Genomic DNA, 14,621 nt, shown 5'->3' with positions numbered 1-14,621 from the left:
CAAACTGAGTGCGACTCGCCCAATAATTCTAGCTAGACGAAGCAAAGGGTTGCAAACTGAGGCCGCTGATTTGTCCACGCACTTGGTTCTTCATATATTGTCAAATCAGCAACATTTCTGTGTAGCTTGGAAGTTGTATCATTGTATGACATCATGCACAATTGATAGTGTTATGCAAGTACGGATGTGTTATCCATAAGCTGATATAAACAGGTGCAGCTATTCACTCTCATTTTAAATTAGAAACCCCATCAAGATCCAAATCCAAGAAGAAAACTAATGATGGGTGTAACATACTATCTCAGTAATCGGTAACACACTGACAGTGGATCCCAAGCAAGTCGGAATCAACAAAATGGATAAATACAGTCTCAGCAACATTCAGGATATGCGCCTGTGTTGTCTACAGCCTACAACACCAACAAATCTAGCAGAGCTTAGGTCTAAAACCCAGTGTTTCTTTCCTCAACTCAGATGACAGTACCACTGAAAACTGTTGTTAGAATCCACAAGACACAGCAATACTGATACCAGGAGAGCGTTCAGTGAGACTAGGCATGCGTTGCAGCTCGTTTTCGCCCACCACAAAACCAGTAACCAAGCTCAGACAATGGTCCGATGATACAGGTGTATGGGCGTTACATCAATCCTGTAAAGTTCAGCAAAAAAAAACGAGGTAAGAAGCTGTGTCATGAAGACAATAGGTAGCATATGAAATACAAGGCAAAAATACACTGCAAACATCACTACCTCTTGAATTGGGGTTGGGATGCTCTCTTCGTCTTGCTTCTGCTCATCAGCCCCGTTCTTCTCTTGGTCCTGGCCGTCTGTCTCCATCTTGTCAGTTTCCTCTGAAGCTTCAGCCATGTTGGTATCAGGCTTGGGGATCGCAAACTCAGCAGGGATTTGGCCAGTGCTCAAAGCCTATTCACGGTGATGAACAATAGTATATCAGTACACAAGTTGGTTGCTCTGAAGTGTAGAAAACACCAGGGCTAAATGACATGGCATGTTACCTTCTCGAGCCTTGCAACTTCGTCAAGTGTCTGAGAGTTCACAATAGCGGCCTACAAATGCAAAACTCGTTCAACCAAAATTCACAGCCATATTTATAACAAAGAGAGATAGAAGATACTGCAATTTTCAACAGGACTTAGATATGGCAGTTGAGAATACATGATACCTAGAGATGAACATGAACCATGGTAGTAAGACAATAACATATGAAGCTAACTATCCAGCACATACAAAACATGCCAGTAAGAGATGGCCATATTTTTTCTGAATGCCAAAGTCAACTATAGGAGTTCTATTTAACTTGTACTACTGAAATGAACAGGATGCGACCAACATAAAAAGAGGGTGCCTAAGTACCTTGATAGCCATTATCTGTGCGGGTGTTGGGGCCACTACTTTAGGACCCTGCTCCTTGGTGGTATCTTGAGCCACCTTTACTGGAGTATAAGCTTTGGCAGCTACCTTCTTCGCCTCTTCCTCTGCCTCCTTCGAGTAGAACTTTTGTGCTGCTGCAGTTCTCTCCTACAGAAACACAAAATCTCATACAAAATGTCAGAAACAGAAAAAAAATCATGCACCCCAAATAACATGAAAAAGCATGCCAACCAAAAGCATTCAATAGCATTTGTATCTAATTCACAGAAATTCAAAGTTAAAAGAGTCGCTCTTTTGTCCATTGTGCTGCCAGCACTTCTGAGGTCAATTCCAAAATCATTTCGGAAATCATTCCAAAGGAAATGGATGAACCTGTGGGGAATAAATCAACAAATCAAGCGGCGATGGGGTTTCTGTATATTTCCGCAACTTCTAAAAAACTTCATTATGGAGAAAATGAGCACATGATACAAATCAACAAAAGAACCTAGTTCCACTAAAAAACTCCAAAAAAGAAGATAACATAGGTGCAGAATGGAGAAAATTATTACTAGAAAGGAGTGTGACCGTACTCATAAACTGTCAATTAATGACGCCAACTCTGTTCTATAAGTCCTTCAAATTTTCTTGTTTTTATTCAGAGCATGTAGGTGGTGTTTTTCACTAAACAGTAAATATGGATTAATGAATATACCCCCATTTCTATAAATGGATTAATGAATATTAAACTTTACTTAAACACATGACTTAATAAATCCATAGCTTAATCATTAGTGCAAATCACATGATCTTGCAATGCTATTAATTGTTTACTTTGTTTGAACCAACTCATATCTTAGATAACAATGCAGCAAGATTGAACATAAATGGCTAACGATGTTACGGCATCTAAAAAAGGCAAACTTAGGGTGTTGACTGCAATGAAAGTTAAATAGAAGTCATTCGGGATTAAAAAAAAAAGCTTTGGTACTAGAGAAAAAAAAATTGTAACCTGATTCTCAAGAAATCAAACGTGACTACAGATGATTATCAAATATCAACATCAGAACATAATGTATTCTCAAGAGCTTTGTGATTGCTAACCTGTTGTTTCACTTTCTTGAAGTCCAGCAAACGCAAATGCTTCAATTTGTGGATCACATACAGCCGGTAGTCTGGCTGCTTAATTACAGTATTATCCAGCAAGCTAAGGTATTGCAGCTTTGGGAGAGAGGCAAGGGGGTCAATCTCCGCAAGAGTTGTAAGACGATTGTTCGTCAGCACCAAAGTGTGCATCTTCGGTAAGAACTCTACATGAGAACAAATGATAGAAAAATGAAGAAACATACAAGCTATGGACCAAATTATGCAAGTTGATGCAAGCACAAGCCAAAGAGACAAGGTATGGTTCCTCTTACCACCAAGGTTGGGATTGATGCGTGTGATTCTGTTGTTGTTGATTAACAGAGTACCAAGGCGGTTCATGAAAGGGAAGTTCTCGAGCTTGACAATCTCATTGTCCGACAAGTCGATCGTATCAAATTGGTCCTGTTACAAAACAAAGCAACAGAGAGACTTACAAAAAATAAAGGCTAGAGAAGAAACTGGAGGAACTACAGGCAAATCAAAATGAGATAAAGATAACCCTATCAGTTCAATTTCAAATATAAGCCATAACTATAAAAGAAGTGACCAAGATGTGCACTCATAGTAGACTCAGTAACAGAAAGTATATCAGCTACACTAGAACATGTTAGAAATTGTCCATGCAGATTAAACATTTCAACAGATCAATAGATTTTGCAGCAACAAAGTACACCACTCTTTGCCTGACACTACGGTCAAAACACTACCAGTTTAAGTTTGGCTGACACTGCAGTCAAAATGTTCAAACAGTACCCACAACCTTACAACCCCAGCAAAACATTACCAGTTTAAGCTAAAAATAACCTAGATGGCACACCAATTTAATATGAAAAATGAAATGCACCCGACGCAGCAATAACAGAGTATTGAGTGTTAAACTCCCTAGTCATTATTATTACTTGGCTAAGGATTACAAATCCACGAACAAAGATGTCACTCGGCTGACATCGAATGACCAACACATATAACCAAACAGTAAAATCTGCTCACTTGAAAAGCACAACAGCATTACCCATCCAAGTCTCTCTAGCCACTCAAATTAGAACACTATTAACTCTAAAAAGGTTAATAGTCGGACTCACAGGACTCCTCACAACGAAAGCGAAACATTACCAGCTCAAGCAAAAAAACTAGTGTGGCGCACATCTTAATACGAAAAAATGAAATGCACAGGCACATCATTAGCAGTATAACACACAGCGATAAAGGTTTAAATTCCCTGGTTATCACATGGCCAAGGACTGCAAACCCACGGAGGGGATGTTTTTACTCGGCTAGCATCGAAAGAGAAGCAGGGCTAATTCCACCAGTGACATCTACCAACTTGAGGAGCACCACAGCATTACTCCTCCCAGCCTCTCTAGCGAATCCGGCTGCAGCAGCGCTTTTTTTTTTTTTTTTTGCGGGTAAGGTTGCAGGCTGCGGTACTGAACTGGAAGGAACCCATGGCATGCTACTACTTTGAACGAGAAGGGAAAGAGTGTGGTGTGGCGGGGGCGGAGCTCACCTCGGTGGCGCCGAGGTTCTCGATGACGGCGATCTTGTTGCCTGCGGCGGCGGCGAAGGAAGCGGTTAGAGGAGCGAATAAGGCAGAACCCTAGATCTGATGGGCGAGGGGGGGAGGGGGGGGGGGGATAATACTTCGGAGGTCGAGCTCGCGCTCCTTGATGGCGTTGAAGAAGTGCGGGCTCTTCCATATCAGGTCGGCGTTGAGCCTCACCATGGCGCGGCGGCGGCGGCGGCGGCCCGGGGCTCGGGTTTGGGGCGGATGAGAGGCGTGGGAAGAGAAAAATCGAAAAGCCCTAGCGGCCGCGTGGAGAGGCTGCTTGCTGGCTGTGGTGGAGCTGGGCTGGGCTTTCAATTTAATTTTTCAGGTAGAAGCTCCAGCGCTGATGTCAGCCTTTTCTTGCCGTCGTCAGGTTTTACTTAGGGCATCTCCAGCGGCGCGACGCATTTCGGACACCCAAAAGTGGTCGGCAGCGTCCGTTTGCGTCGCCCAGTGGACATATTTTGACCGCGCGTCCGTTTGCGTCTGGGTGTGCTCCCACCGGGGTGACCCATTTTTGAATTGCAACATAGTTTGATGTTCATACAATTCCTTTGGTTTTCTACCACGAGCGATTGATTCATATGAAAACCAAACATAGAAAGTACATAAAAACTATACAAGACCTAGACTACTTGGTTCCTGACGGGCCGGCACCGTCGTTGCGTCGCTCCGTGGCCTGCTTCTCCGCCGCCTCCCGCGCGGCCGCTATGGCTCGGTGCGCCACCGCGTCCTCTTGCAGTGCCTGCTCCAGCCTCGCGTTGGCGGCCTTGTCCTTGAGCGTCTCGAAAGACGCGAGGAGGGCCCGCTGCTCCGCCGCCTTCTCCTCCGGCGTCGGCGCATCAGGGTCGTCGGATGACCATGAAATCTCCGAGTCAGAGTCCTCGGCTGCAGCGGTGGCCGCCAGCCTGCGCTGTTCCGGCTCGGCGTCGATAGCCGCATGGGCCGCCCGCTCCTCCTCTCGCTTCCTTCTCCGCTCCGGCCCGGGTCCGCGGCGTCCCCGACCGGGTGGAGGAGGTCGGTCGCTGTCGTCGGAGTCGAACCCGTCGTCGGAGCTCGAGGCCGGGGAGGTGGAGTGGGAGGTGAAGGTGGAGGTGGAGGCGCGGTAGCTCGGCCGCGCCGGCGCCGCTCATGGTGGATCTACTGAGTGGCGCTACGGCAGCGGCGGCTAGGGTTTAGTGCGGAGGAGATGAGATGCTGGCGCCCCTGTTTATATAGGTCGGAGGCACGGCAACGGCCGCGCCACGCGGGGCATCGCCATTACTACGCGCGGCACGCGAGGCAGCCCGCAGGCCGCCGAAGCGACGCCTCGGCCGCCGCATGCGGCGGAGAAGACGCATCGACGCTGCGTCTGCTAGCTGCCCACATCTACTAGCTGCGCACGCTCGCGGAAGCCGAGGCATGCCATTAACGCGGCCCTGCAAAGGCTGCGGCGCGCCGCACGCAAGTAATGCCGCCGAAGACGAAGCAGTTGTGCCGCTGCCAGGCGGGCCCGTGCCAGGACCAAGCGGTCACTTTGCGCGTCCGCGCAGCGTCCGCCGAGACGCAAACCTGGCGCATATTTGGGCCAGGTTTGCGTCTCTGCGGACGGCCCGGTCACTTTGCGTCGTGCCGCTGGAGGTGGTGCACGACGCATTTTCGGTCACGGCGGACACAAACGGTCGCTCAGCGTCCGTTTGTGTCGCGCCGCTGGAGATGCCCTTAGGCCATCTCCAGCGACGCGACGCATTTCGGATGTCTAAATTGCTGGCGTCCCTTTGCGTCGTCTGGCGGACGCCCAAATAACCGCGAGGGGCGAAATGTGCATCGGGGGCTACCTCCAGCGATCCGACGCATTTTGGACATGCAAGTGTTTTTTTTGTGCTACTTCTTTTATTTTTGTTGAATGAGCAAGTTTAAACGCGAAAAAGTAGTACTCAATGATGTCCTGTTTCTTCAATCGAATAGATTATAGTCTAAACAATTAATCGGATATTCAATCGAATAGATTCAAACATATTTATATTTAACATACAAAGAAGAACAAATTTAAAAACATATAAACTAAAACTAATTTTTGGCCTTCTTGTTAGAAGGCCATGCCTCGTCGTTGAAACTCATGCGCCTCTTGCTTGTCACCTCCTCGTCGGAACTGGAGGACGACGCGCCCGTCGAGGAGTTGAAACTGGAAGAAATGGCGTCTTCGTCGTCGTCGTTGGTGAACGGACGACGACGCGCCGCCCGCGCCAGCGCCCTTGCCCGGGCCCTGGACTTCTTCCTCCGCCTCCTGCGCCTCCAATCGGGCGAACTTGGTGTCGGAGTCCTCCTCCTCCTGTCCCTCCTCCTCGTCCTCGGCGTCGTTGCTAGCGCCGCCTCCGTCCTCCTCCTGGCCTTCGCTGGCATTGCCGCCTACGTCCTCCTCCTCCTCACTCGGCGTGGAGGCAGGGTCGCTGGGCGTGGAGCCCGGATCGCTTGGCGTCGCAGGGATTCCCACCAATGCAGAAATCCGGGCGACTTGCCGTCACTCTCCGAGTCGGACGGCAGCGTGTAGTCGCTCATGGCGTGCCGGTGTTGGAGAAGAAGAAGAAGAAGAAGAAGAAGAAGAAGAAGAAGAAGAAGAAGAAGAAGAAGAAGAAGAAGAAGGAGGAGGAGGCGGTTGAACTTGAATTACCGTAGACGCGGGGTTATAATGTGCGGAGATTAACGGCAGCGCGTATAGAAGAGGTCGGCGGTTGCTCTTTCGCGGCGGTTCGGCGCTCCATTGCGGCGGTTGATCGGCGCGGTTGCCATACCGGCGCGCGTTGTGAATTCGAGGTCGATCGAACCTGGGTCGCTGCCATGAGGGCCCGTGGGAAAGTGAGCGGACGCTAGGCGTGACCGCGGAGCGTCCGCGGAGACTCAACCCTGGCGCATATTTGGGCCAGGTTTGCGTCTCCACGGACGGCCCGGTCACTTTGAGTCGCCCCGCTGGAGGTGGTGCCAGACGCATTTCCGGTCCGCGCGGACGCAAACGGTCGCTCAGCGTCTGTTTGCGTCGTGCCGCTGGAGGTGCCCTTAGTTCGAGCAGAGAATGAAAAAAAATAAAAGATTGTCTTTCTTCTGCGTAACATATTATAGACGCAAAGCTGAAAAATATGTATATACACTCACCCCTAGGAACGTACGTGATGAACACACACTACCCCTAGATGCACGTTCGAGAGATTAAGTCCAAAAAACTGACTTGGGTGATCTTGAGGTCGATGAAGCCGTCTCACTATCAACATGAACGTCAATGAAGAATATTTCGGTTTTATTAAACAAAAAAATGTCAAACTGAATTTGTGTTTGAGTCCTCGTGGGCTGGGGTGCTAGTGCCTTCTTAACTATCCAACCACAGGTTAAGAATGATGGCAGAGGTCGTTTGTGTAAAAAAGAGTGAGCTTCCCCGACTCTCCCCCGACCTAACCCTCCCCCAGGTGGCGGCGCCGCGCCACTCCAGGGAGTCCCTCCGGCCCGGCCCTCCAGCCTCCTCCAGCCCTGATACGTCTCCGACGTATCGATAATTTCTTATGTTCCATGCCATATTATTGATGATATCTACATGTTTTATACACATTATATGTCGTATTTATGCATTTTCCGGCACTAACCTATTAACAAGATGCCGAAGAGCCGATTCGTTGTTTTCTGCTGTTTTTGGTTTCGAAATCCTAGTAAGGAAATATTCTCGGAATTGGACGAAATCAACGCCCGGGGGCCTATTTTCACACGAAGCTTCCAGAAGACCGAAGGAGTCACGAAGTGGGGCCACGAGGTGCCCAGACACCAGGGCGGCGCGGCCTGGGCCTTGGCCGCGCCGGCCTATCGTGTGGGGCCCTCGTGTGGCCCCCTGACCTATCTCTTCCGCCTACTTAAAGCCTTCGTCACGAAACCCCCAGTACCGAGAGCCACGATACGGAAAACCTTACTGAGACGCCGCCGCCAATCCCATCTCGGGGGATTCAGGAGATCGCCTCCGGCACCCTGCCGGAGAGGGGAATCATCTCCCGGAGGACTCTTCACCGCCATGGTCGCCTCCGGAGTGATGAGTGAGTAGTTCACCCCTGGACTATGGGTCCATAGCAGTAGCTAGATGGTTGTCTTCTCCTCATTGTGCTTCATTGTCGGATCTTGTGAGCTGCCTAACATGATCAAGATCATCTATCCGTAATACTATATGTTGTGTTTGTCGGGATCCGATGGATAGAGAATACTATGTTATGTTGATTATCAATCTATTACCTATGTGTTGTTTATGATCTTGCATGCTCTCCGTTATTAGTAGAGGCTCGGCCAAATTTTTGCTCTTAACTCCAAGAGGGAGTATTTATGCTCGATAGTGGGTTCATGCCTCCATTAAATGCGGGACGGTGACGAGAAAGTTCTAAGGTTGTGGATGTGCTTGTTGCCACTAGGGATAAAACATTGATGCTATGTCTAAGGATGTAGTTATTGATTACATTACGCACCATACTTAATGCAATTGTCTCGTTGTTTACAACTTAATACTGGAAGGGGTTCGGATGATAACTTCGAAGGTGGACTTTTTAGGCATAGATGCATGCTTGGATAGAGGTCTATGTACTTTGTCGTAATGCCCAATTAAATCTCACTATACTCATCATATCATGTATGTGCATGGTCATGCCCTCTCTATTTGTCAATTGCCCGACTGTAATTTGTTCACCCAACATGCTATTTATCTTATGGGAGAGACACCTCTAGTGAACTGTGGACCCCGGTCCATTCTTTTACATCGAATACAATCTGCTGCAATACTTGTTTTACTCGTTTTCCGCAAACAATCATCATCCACACTATACATCTAATCCTTTGTTACAGCAAGCCGGTGAGATTGACAACCTCACTCGTTTCGTTGGGGCAAAGTACTTTGGTTGTGTTGTGCGGGTTCCACGTTGGCGCCGAAATCCCCGGTGTTGCGCCGCACTACATCTCGCCGCCATCAACCTTCAACGTGCTTCTTGACTCCTACTGGTTCGATTAAACCTTGGTTTCTTATCGAGGGAAACTTGCTACTGTGCGCATCACACCTTCCTCTTGGGGTTCCCAACGGACGTGTCAACTACGCGCAGCAAGCAAATTTCTGGCGCCGTTGCCGGGGAGATCAAGACACGCTGCAAGGGGAGTCTCCACAATCCAATCTCTTTACTTTGTTTTTGTCTTGCTTTATTTTATTTACTACTTTGTTTGCTGCACTAAATCAAAACACACAAAAAATTAGTTGCTAGCTTTACTTTATCTACTGTCCTGCACTTTATATCAAAATACAAAAAAATTAGTTGCTAGTTTTACTTTATTTACTGTCTTGCACTCTATATCAAAAACACAAAAAAATTAGTTACTTGCATTTGCTTTACTTATTTCAACATGTTTCCTTTTAATTTTACTGCAAAAGATATACCTGTGGGACAAGGGTCTATAATTGGAAGAGATAATATAGAAGAATTTTTCACCCATGTTAGTATGCATGAAGATCTTAAAGATATACCCCTTGCAAAAGCTGTCCCTACTTATGAAGATGCCTCTGTTTGTTTGGTACGCATGATGGAAGCTAGATTTATTAGTCTCAACCCCATGATACAACATATGTTTCTTACACTTTCCGATATGGAGCGGGGAGAGAAGAGAGATTTTGTTCTAAAAGTCTTAGTGCGAGAATTTGAAGATATAGCTAAAGAAGCTAGAAAAGTTTTTATTAAGCATAAGAGGCTTGGCTTTTATACCGACTTTAAAAGAACACTTGAAAAAATTGATATGGATAGAATTAAGTACACTAATAATGTTAATGATGGTGGGGAGATTAAAGCACCAATACCATGTAAGCTCCTAGCGATGCATGAAGCTCTAGATGATAATTATGCTTGGCTTGTTCCTGAAAATTTGTTTGATGAGAGTAGCAAGCCCAAGACTAATGAAAAGGGAGCCGCTGAAACTTATGTAACCAACATACTATGCATGGTTGAGAAAACTCCCAACACCCCTGGTTATGATGTTGATGCTTCGTCTCTTGATAATACTTGATATACACTTTCTGCGCCTAGCTGAAAGGCGTTAAAGAAAAGCGCTTATGGGAGACAACCCATGTTTTTACTACAGTACTTTTATTTTATATTTGAGTCTTGGAAGTTGTTTACTACTGTAGCAACCTCTCCTTATCTTAGTTTTGTGCATTGTTGTGCCAAGTAAAGTCTTTGATAGTAAGGTTCATACTAGATTTGGATTACTGCGCAGAAACAGATTTCTTTGCTGTCACGAATTTCGACCTGCCTCTCTGTAGGTAGCTCAGAAAAATATGCCAATTTACGTGCGTGATCCTCAGATATGTACGCAACTTTCATTCAATTTGGGCATTTCAATTTGAGCAAGTCTGGTGTCATTTTAAAATTCGTCTTTACGAACTGTTCTGTTTTGACAGATTCTGCCTTTTATTTCGCATTGCCTCTTTTGCTATGTTGGATGAATTTCTTTGATCCATTAATGTCCAGTAGCTTTATGCAATGTCCAGAAGTGTTAAGAATGATTATGTCACCTCTGAACATATAAATTTTTATTTCGCACTAACCCTCTAATGAGTTGTTTCGAGTTTGGTGTGGAGGAAGTTTTCAAGGATCAAGAGAGGAGGATGATACAATATGATCAAGGAGAGTGAAAGCTCTAAGCTTGGGGATGCCCCGGTGGTTCACCCCTGCATATATTAAGAAGACTCAAGCGTCTAAGCTTGGGGATGCCCAAGGCATCCCCTTCTTCATCGACAACATTATCAGGTTCCTCCCCTGAAACTATATTTTTATTCCATCACATCTTATGTACTTTGCTTGGAGCGTCGGTTTGTTTTTGTTTTTGTTTTTTGTTTGAATAAAATGGATCCTAGCATTCATTGTGTGGGAGAGAGACACGCTCCGCTGTTGCATATGGACAAATATGTCATTAGGCTTTACTCATAGTATTCATGACGAAGGTTGAATCTTCTTCGTTAAATTGTTATATGGTTGGAATCGGGAAATGCTACATGTAGTAATTCTAAAATGTCTTGAATAATTTGATACTTGGCAATTGTTGTGCTCATGTTTAAGCTCTTGCATCATATACTTTGCACCTATTAATGAAGAAATACATAGAGCTTGCTAAAATTTGATTTGCATATTTGGTCTCTCTAAAGTCTAGATAATTTCTAGTATTGAGTTTTGAACAACAAGGAAGACGGTGTAGAGTCTTATAATGTTTACAATATGTCTTTTATGTGAGTTTTGCTGCACCGGTTCATCCTTGTGTTTGTTTCAAATAACCTTGCTAGCCTAAACCTTGTATCGAGAGGGAATACTTCTCATGCATCCAAAATCCTTGAGCCAACCACTATGCCATTTGTGTCCACCATACCTACCTACTACATGGTATTTCTCCGCCATTCCAAAGTAAATTGCTTGAGTGCTACCTTTAAATTTCCATCATTCGCCTTTACAATATATAGCTCATGGGACAAAATAGCCTTAAAAACTATTGTGGTATTGAATATGTACTTATGCACTTTATCTCTTATTAAGTTGTTTGTTGTGCGATAACCATGTTTCCTGGGGACGCCATCAACTCTTTGTTGAATATCATGTGAGTTGCTATGCATGTCCGTCTTGTCTGAAGTAAGAGAGATTTACCACTCATTTAAATGGTTAGAGCATGCATATTGTTAGAGAAGAACATTGGGCCGCTAACTAAAGCCATGAATCATGGTGGAAGTTTCAGTTTTGGACATATATCCTCAATCTCATATGAGAACATTAATTGTTGCTACATGCTTATGCATTCAAGAGGAGTCCATTATCTGTTGTCTATGTTGTCCCGGTATGGATGTCTAAGTTGAGAATAATCAAAAGCGAGAAATCCAAATGCGAGCTTTCTCCTTAGACCTTTGTACAGGCGGCATAGAGGTACCCCTTTGTGACACTTGGTTAAAACATGTGTATTGCAATGATAATCCCGGTAATCCGAGCTAATTAGGACAAGGTGCGGGCACTATTAGTATTCTATGCATGAGGCTTGCAACTTGTAAGATATAATTTACATGATACATATGCTTTATTACTACCGTTGACAAAATTGTTTCATGTTTTCAAAACCGAAGCTCTAGCACAAATATAGCAATCGATGCTTTCCTCTTTGAAGGACCATCCTTTTACTTTCATGTTGAGTCAGTTCACCTATTTCTCTCCACCTCAAGAAGCAAACACTTGTGTGAACTGTGCATTGATTCCTACATACTTGCATATTGCACTTGTTATATTACTTTACATTGACAATATCCATGAGATATACATGTTATAAGTTGAAAGCAACCGCTGAAACTTAATCTTCTTTTGTGTTGCTTCAATACCTTTACTTTGATTTATTGCTTTATGAGTTAACTCTTATGCAAGACTTATTGATGCTTGTCTTGAAGTACTATTCATGAAAAGTCTTTGCTTTATGATTCAGTTGTTTAATCATGTCATTACCATTGTTTTGATCGCTGCATTCATTACATATGCTTACAATAGTATGATCAAGGTTATATATGATGGCATGTCACTCCAGAAATTATCTTTGTTATCGTTTACCTGCTCGGGACGAGCAGGAACTAAGCTTGGGGATGCTGATACGTCTCCGACGTATCGATAATTTCTTATGTTCCATGCCACATTATTGATGATATCTACATGTTTTATACACATTATATGTCGTATTTATGCATTTTCCGGCACTAACCTATTAACAAGATGCCGAAGAGCCGATTCTTGTTTTCTGCTGTTTTTGGTTTCAGAAATCCTAGTAAGGAAATATTCTCGGAATTGGACGAAATCAACGCCCAGGGGCCTATTTTCACACGAAGCTTCCAGAAGACCGAAGGAGTCACGAAGTGGGGCCACGAGGTGCCCAGACACCAGGGCGGCGCGGCCTTGGCCTTGGCCGCGCCGGCCTATCGCGTGGGGCCCTCGTGTGGCCCCCTGACCTATCTCTTCCGCCTACTTAAAGCCTTCGTCACGAAACCCCCAGTACCGAGAGCCACGATACAGAAAACCTTACTGAGACGCCGCCGCCAATCCCATCTCGGGGGATTCAGGAGATCGCCTCCGGCACCTCGCCGGAGAGGGGAATCATCTCCCGGAGGACTCTTCACCGCCATGGTCGCCTCCGGAGTGATGAGTGAGTAGTTCACCCCTGGACTATGGGTCCATAGCAGTAGCTAGATGGTTGTCTTCTCCTCATTGTGCTTCATTGTCGGATCTTGTGAGCTGCCTAACATGATCAAGATCATCTATCCGTAATACTATATGTTGTGTTTGTCGGGATCCGATGGATAGAGAATACTATGTTATGTTGATTATCAATCTATTACCTATGTGTTGTTTATGATCTTGCATGCTCTCCGTTATTAGTAGAGGCTCTGGCCAAGTTTTTGCTCTTAACTCCAAGAGGGAGTATTTATGCTCGATAGTGGGTTCATGCCTCCATTAAATGCGGGACGGTGACGAGAAAGTTCTAAGGTTGTGGATGTGTTGTTGCCACTAGGGATAAAACATTGATGCTATGTCTAAGGATGTAGTTATTGATTACATTACGCACCATACTTAATGCAATTGTCTCGTTGTTTACAACTTAATACTGGAAGGGGTTCGGATGATAACTCGAAGGTGGACTTTTTAGGCATAGATGCATGTCTGGATAGCGGTATATGTACTTTGTCGTAATGCCCAATTAAATCTCACTATACTCATCATATCATGTATGTGCATGGTCATGCCCTCTCTATTTGTCAATTGCCCGATCGTAATTTGTTCACCCAACATGCTATTTATCTTATGGGAGAGACACCTCTAGTGAACTGTGGACCCCGGTCCATTCTTTTACATCGAATACAATCTGCTGCAATACTTGTTTTACTTGTTTTCCGCAAACAATCATCATCCACACTATACATCTAATCCTTTGTTACGGCAAGCCGGTGAGATTGACAACCTCACTGTTTCGTTGGGGCAAAGTACTTTGGTTGTGTTGTGCAGGTTCCACGTTGGCGCCGGAATCCCTGGTGTTGTGCCGCACTACATCTCGCCGCCATCAACCTTCAACGTGCTTCTTGACTCCTACTGGTTCGATTAAACCTTGGTTTCTTACTGAGGGAAACTTGCTACTGTGCGCATCACACCTTTCTCTTGGGGTTCCCAACGGACGTGTCAACTACACACATCAAGCCCCTCCCTCCCCTCGTTTCCGCCGCCGGAGGTGTCGCCGGGCAAAGCCCGCGCGGCATGGCGGCGGCTGGGGTTGCAGATTTGCGCGATCATGGGGGGTGGGGGCGGTGCTCTTGATCCTTCTGGTGGTGGTGGTGCGTGGCGTCGGCGGCCGGAAGGCGAGGCGGCGGCGGTGGTGGCGTGGCCGAATCTTGGCCTTGGGGCCTGGAGGCGGCCGGCTGCTGCGCCTTCTCCTCCGCACGATGGGATGCTACATCACATGGAAGCCGGGGCGGCGGCCCAGGGCATGGCAGCGGCGACCTCCTCCCTGGAGGTGG

At 46.0% G+C, this 14,621-nt stretch overlaps 1 protein-coding gene across 1 annotated transcript; it reads right to left on the bottom strand.

Moving 5' to 3' along the window:
• Positions 1-277: 277 nt before the first annotated feature.
• LOC124680247 (U2 small nuclear ribonucleoprotein A') lies at positions 278-4,268 on the bottom strand. The gene is made up of 8 exons (XM_047215334.1): positions 4,159-4,268; positions 4,025-4,065; positions 2,790-2,919; positions 2,476-2,681; positions 1,375-1,539; positions 1,017-1,067; positions 751-924; positions 278-649 (listed from the first exon to the last, which is right to left on the bottom strand). Exons 1-8 carry the CDS (start codon positions 4,238-4,240, stop codon positions 644-646), a joined length of 855 nt encoding a protein of 284 aa, XP_047071290.1. The 5' UTR covers positions 4,241-4,268; the 3' UTR covers positions 278-643.
• Positions 4,269-14,621: the final 10,353 nt, after the last annotated feature.

This window comes from Lolium rigidum, unplaced genomic scaffold (assembly GCF_022539505.1).
Source record: "Lolium rigidum isolate FL_2022 unplaced genomic scaffold, APGP_CSIRO_Lrig_0.1 contig_10568_1, whole genome shotgun sequence".
Taxonomy (NCBI): Eukaryota; Viridiplantae; Streptophyta; class Magnoliopsida; order Poales; family Poaceae; genus Lolium; species Lolium rigidum.
The sequence above is the reverse complement of the archived record's forward strand: the minus strand, read 5'-3'. Positions and strand labels throughout refer to the sequence as shown.

Excerpts from the sequence above, each read along its gene's own strand:
- LOC124680247 (XM_047215334.1), bottom strand. The coding sequence starts at position 4,240 with ATGGTGAGGCTCAACGCCGACCTGATATGGAAGAGCCCGCACTTCTTC. Across the intron at positions 2,920-4,024 it reads AGAACCTCGGCGCCACCGAG|GACCAATTTGATACGATCGA; the intron begins GTGAGCTCCGCC and ends GTTTTGTAACAG. Across the intron at positions 925-1,016 it reads AAGTTGCAAGGCTCGAGAAG|GCTTTGAGCACTGGCCAAAT; the intron begins GTAACATGCCAT and ends CACCGTGAATAG.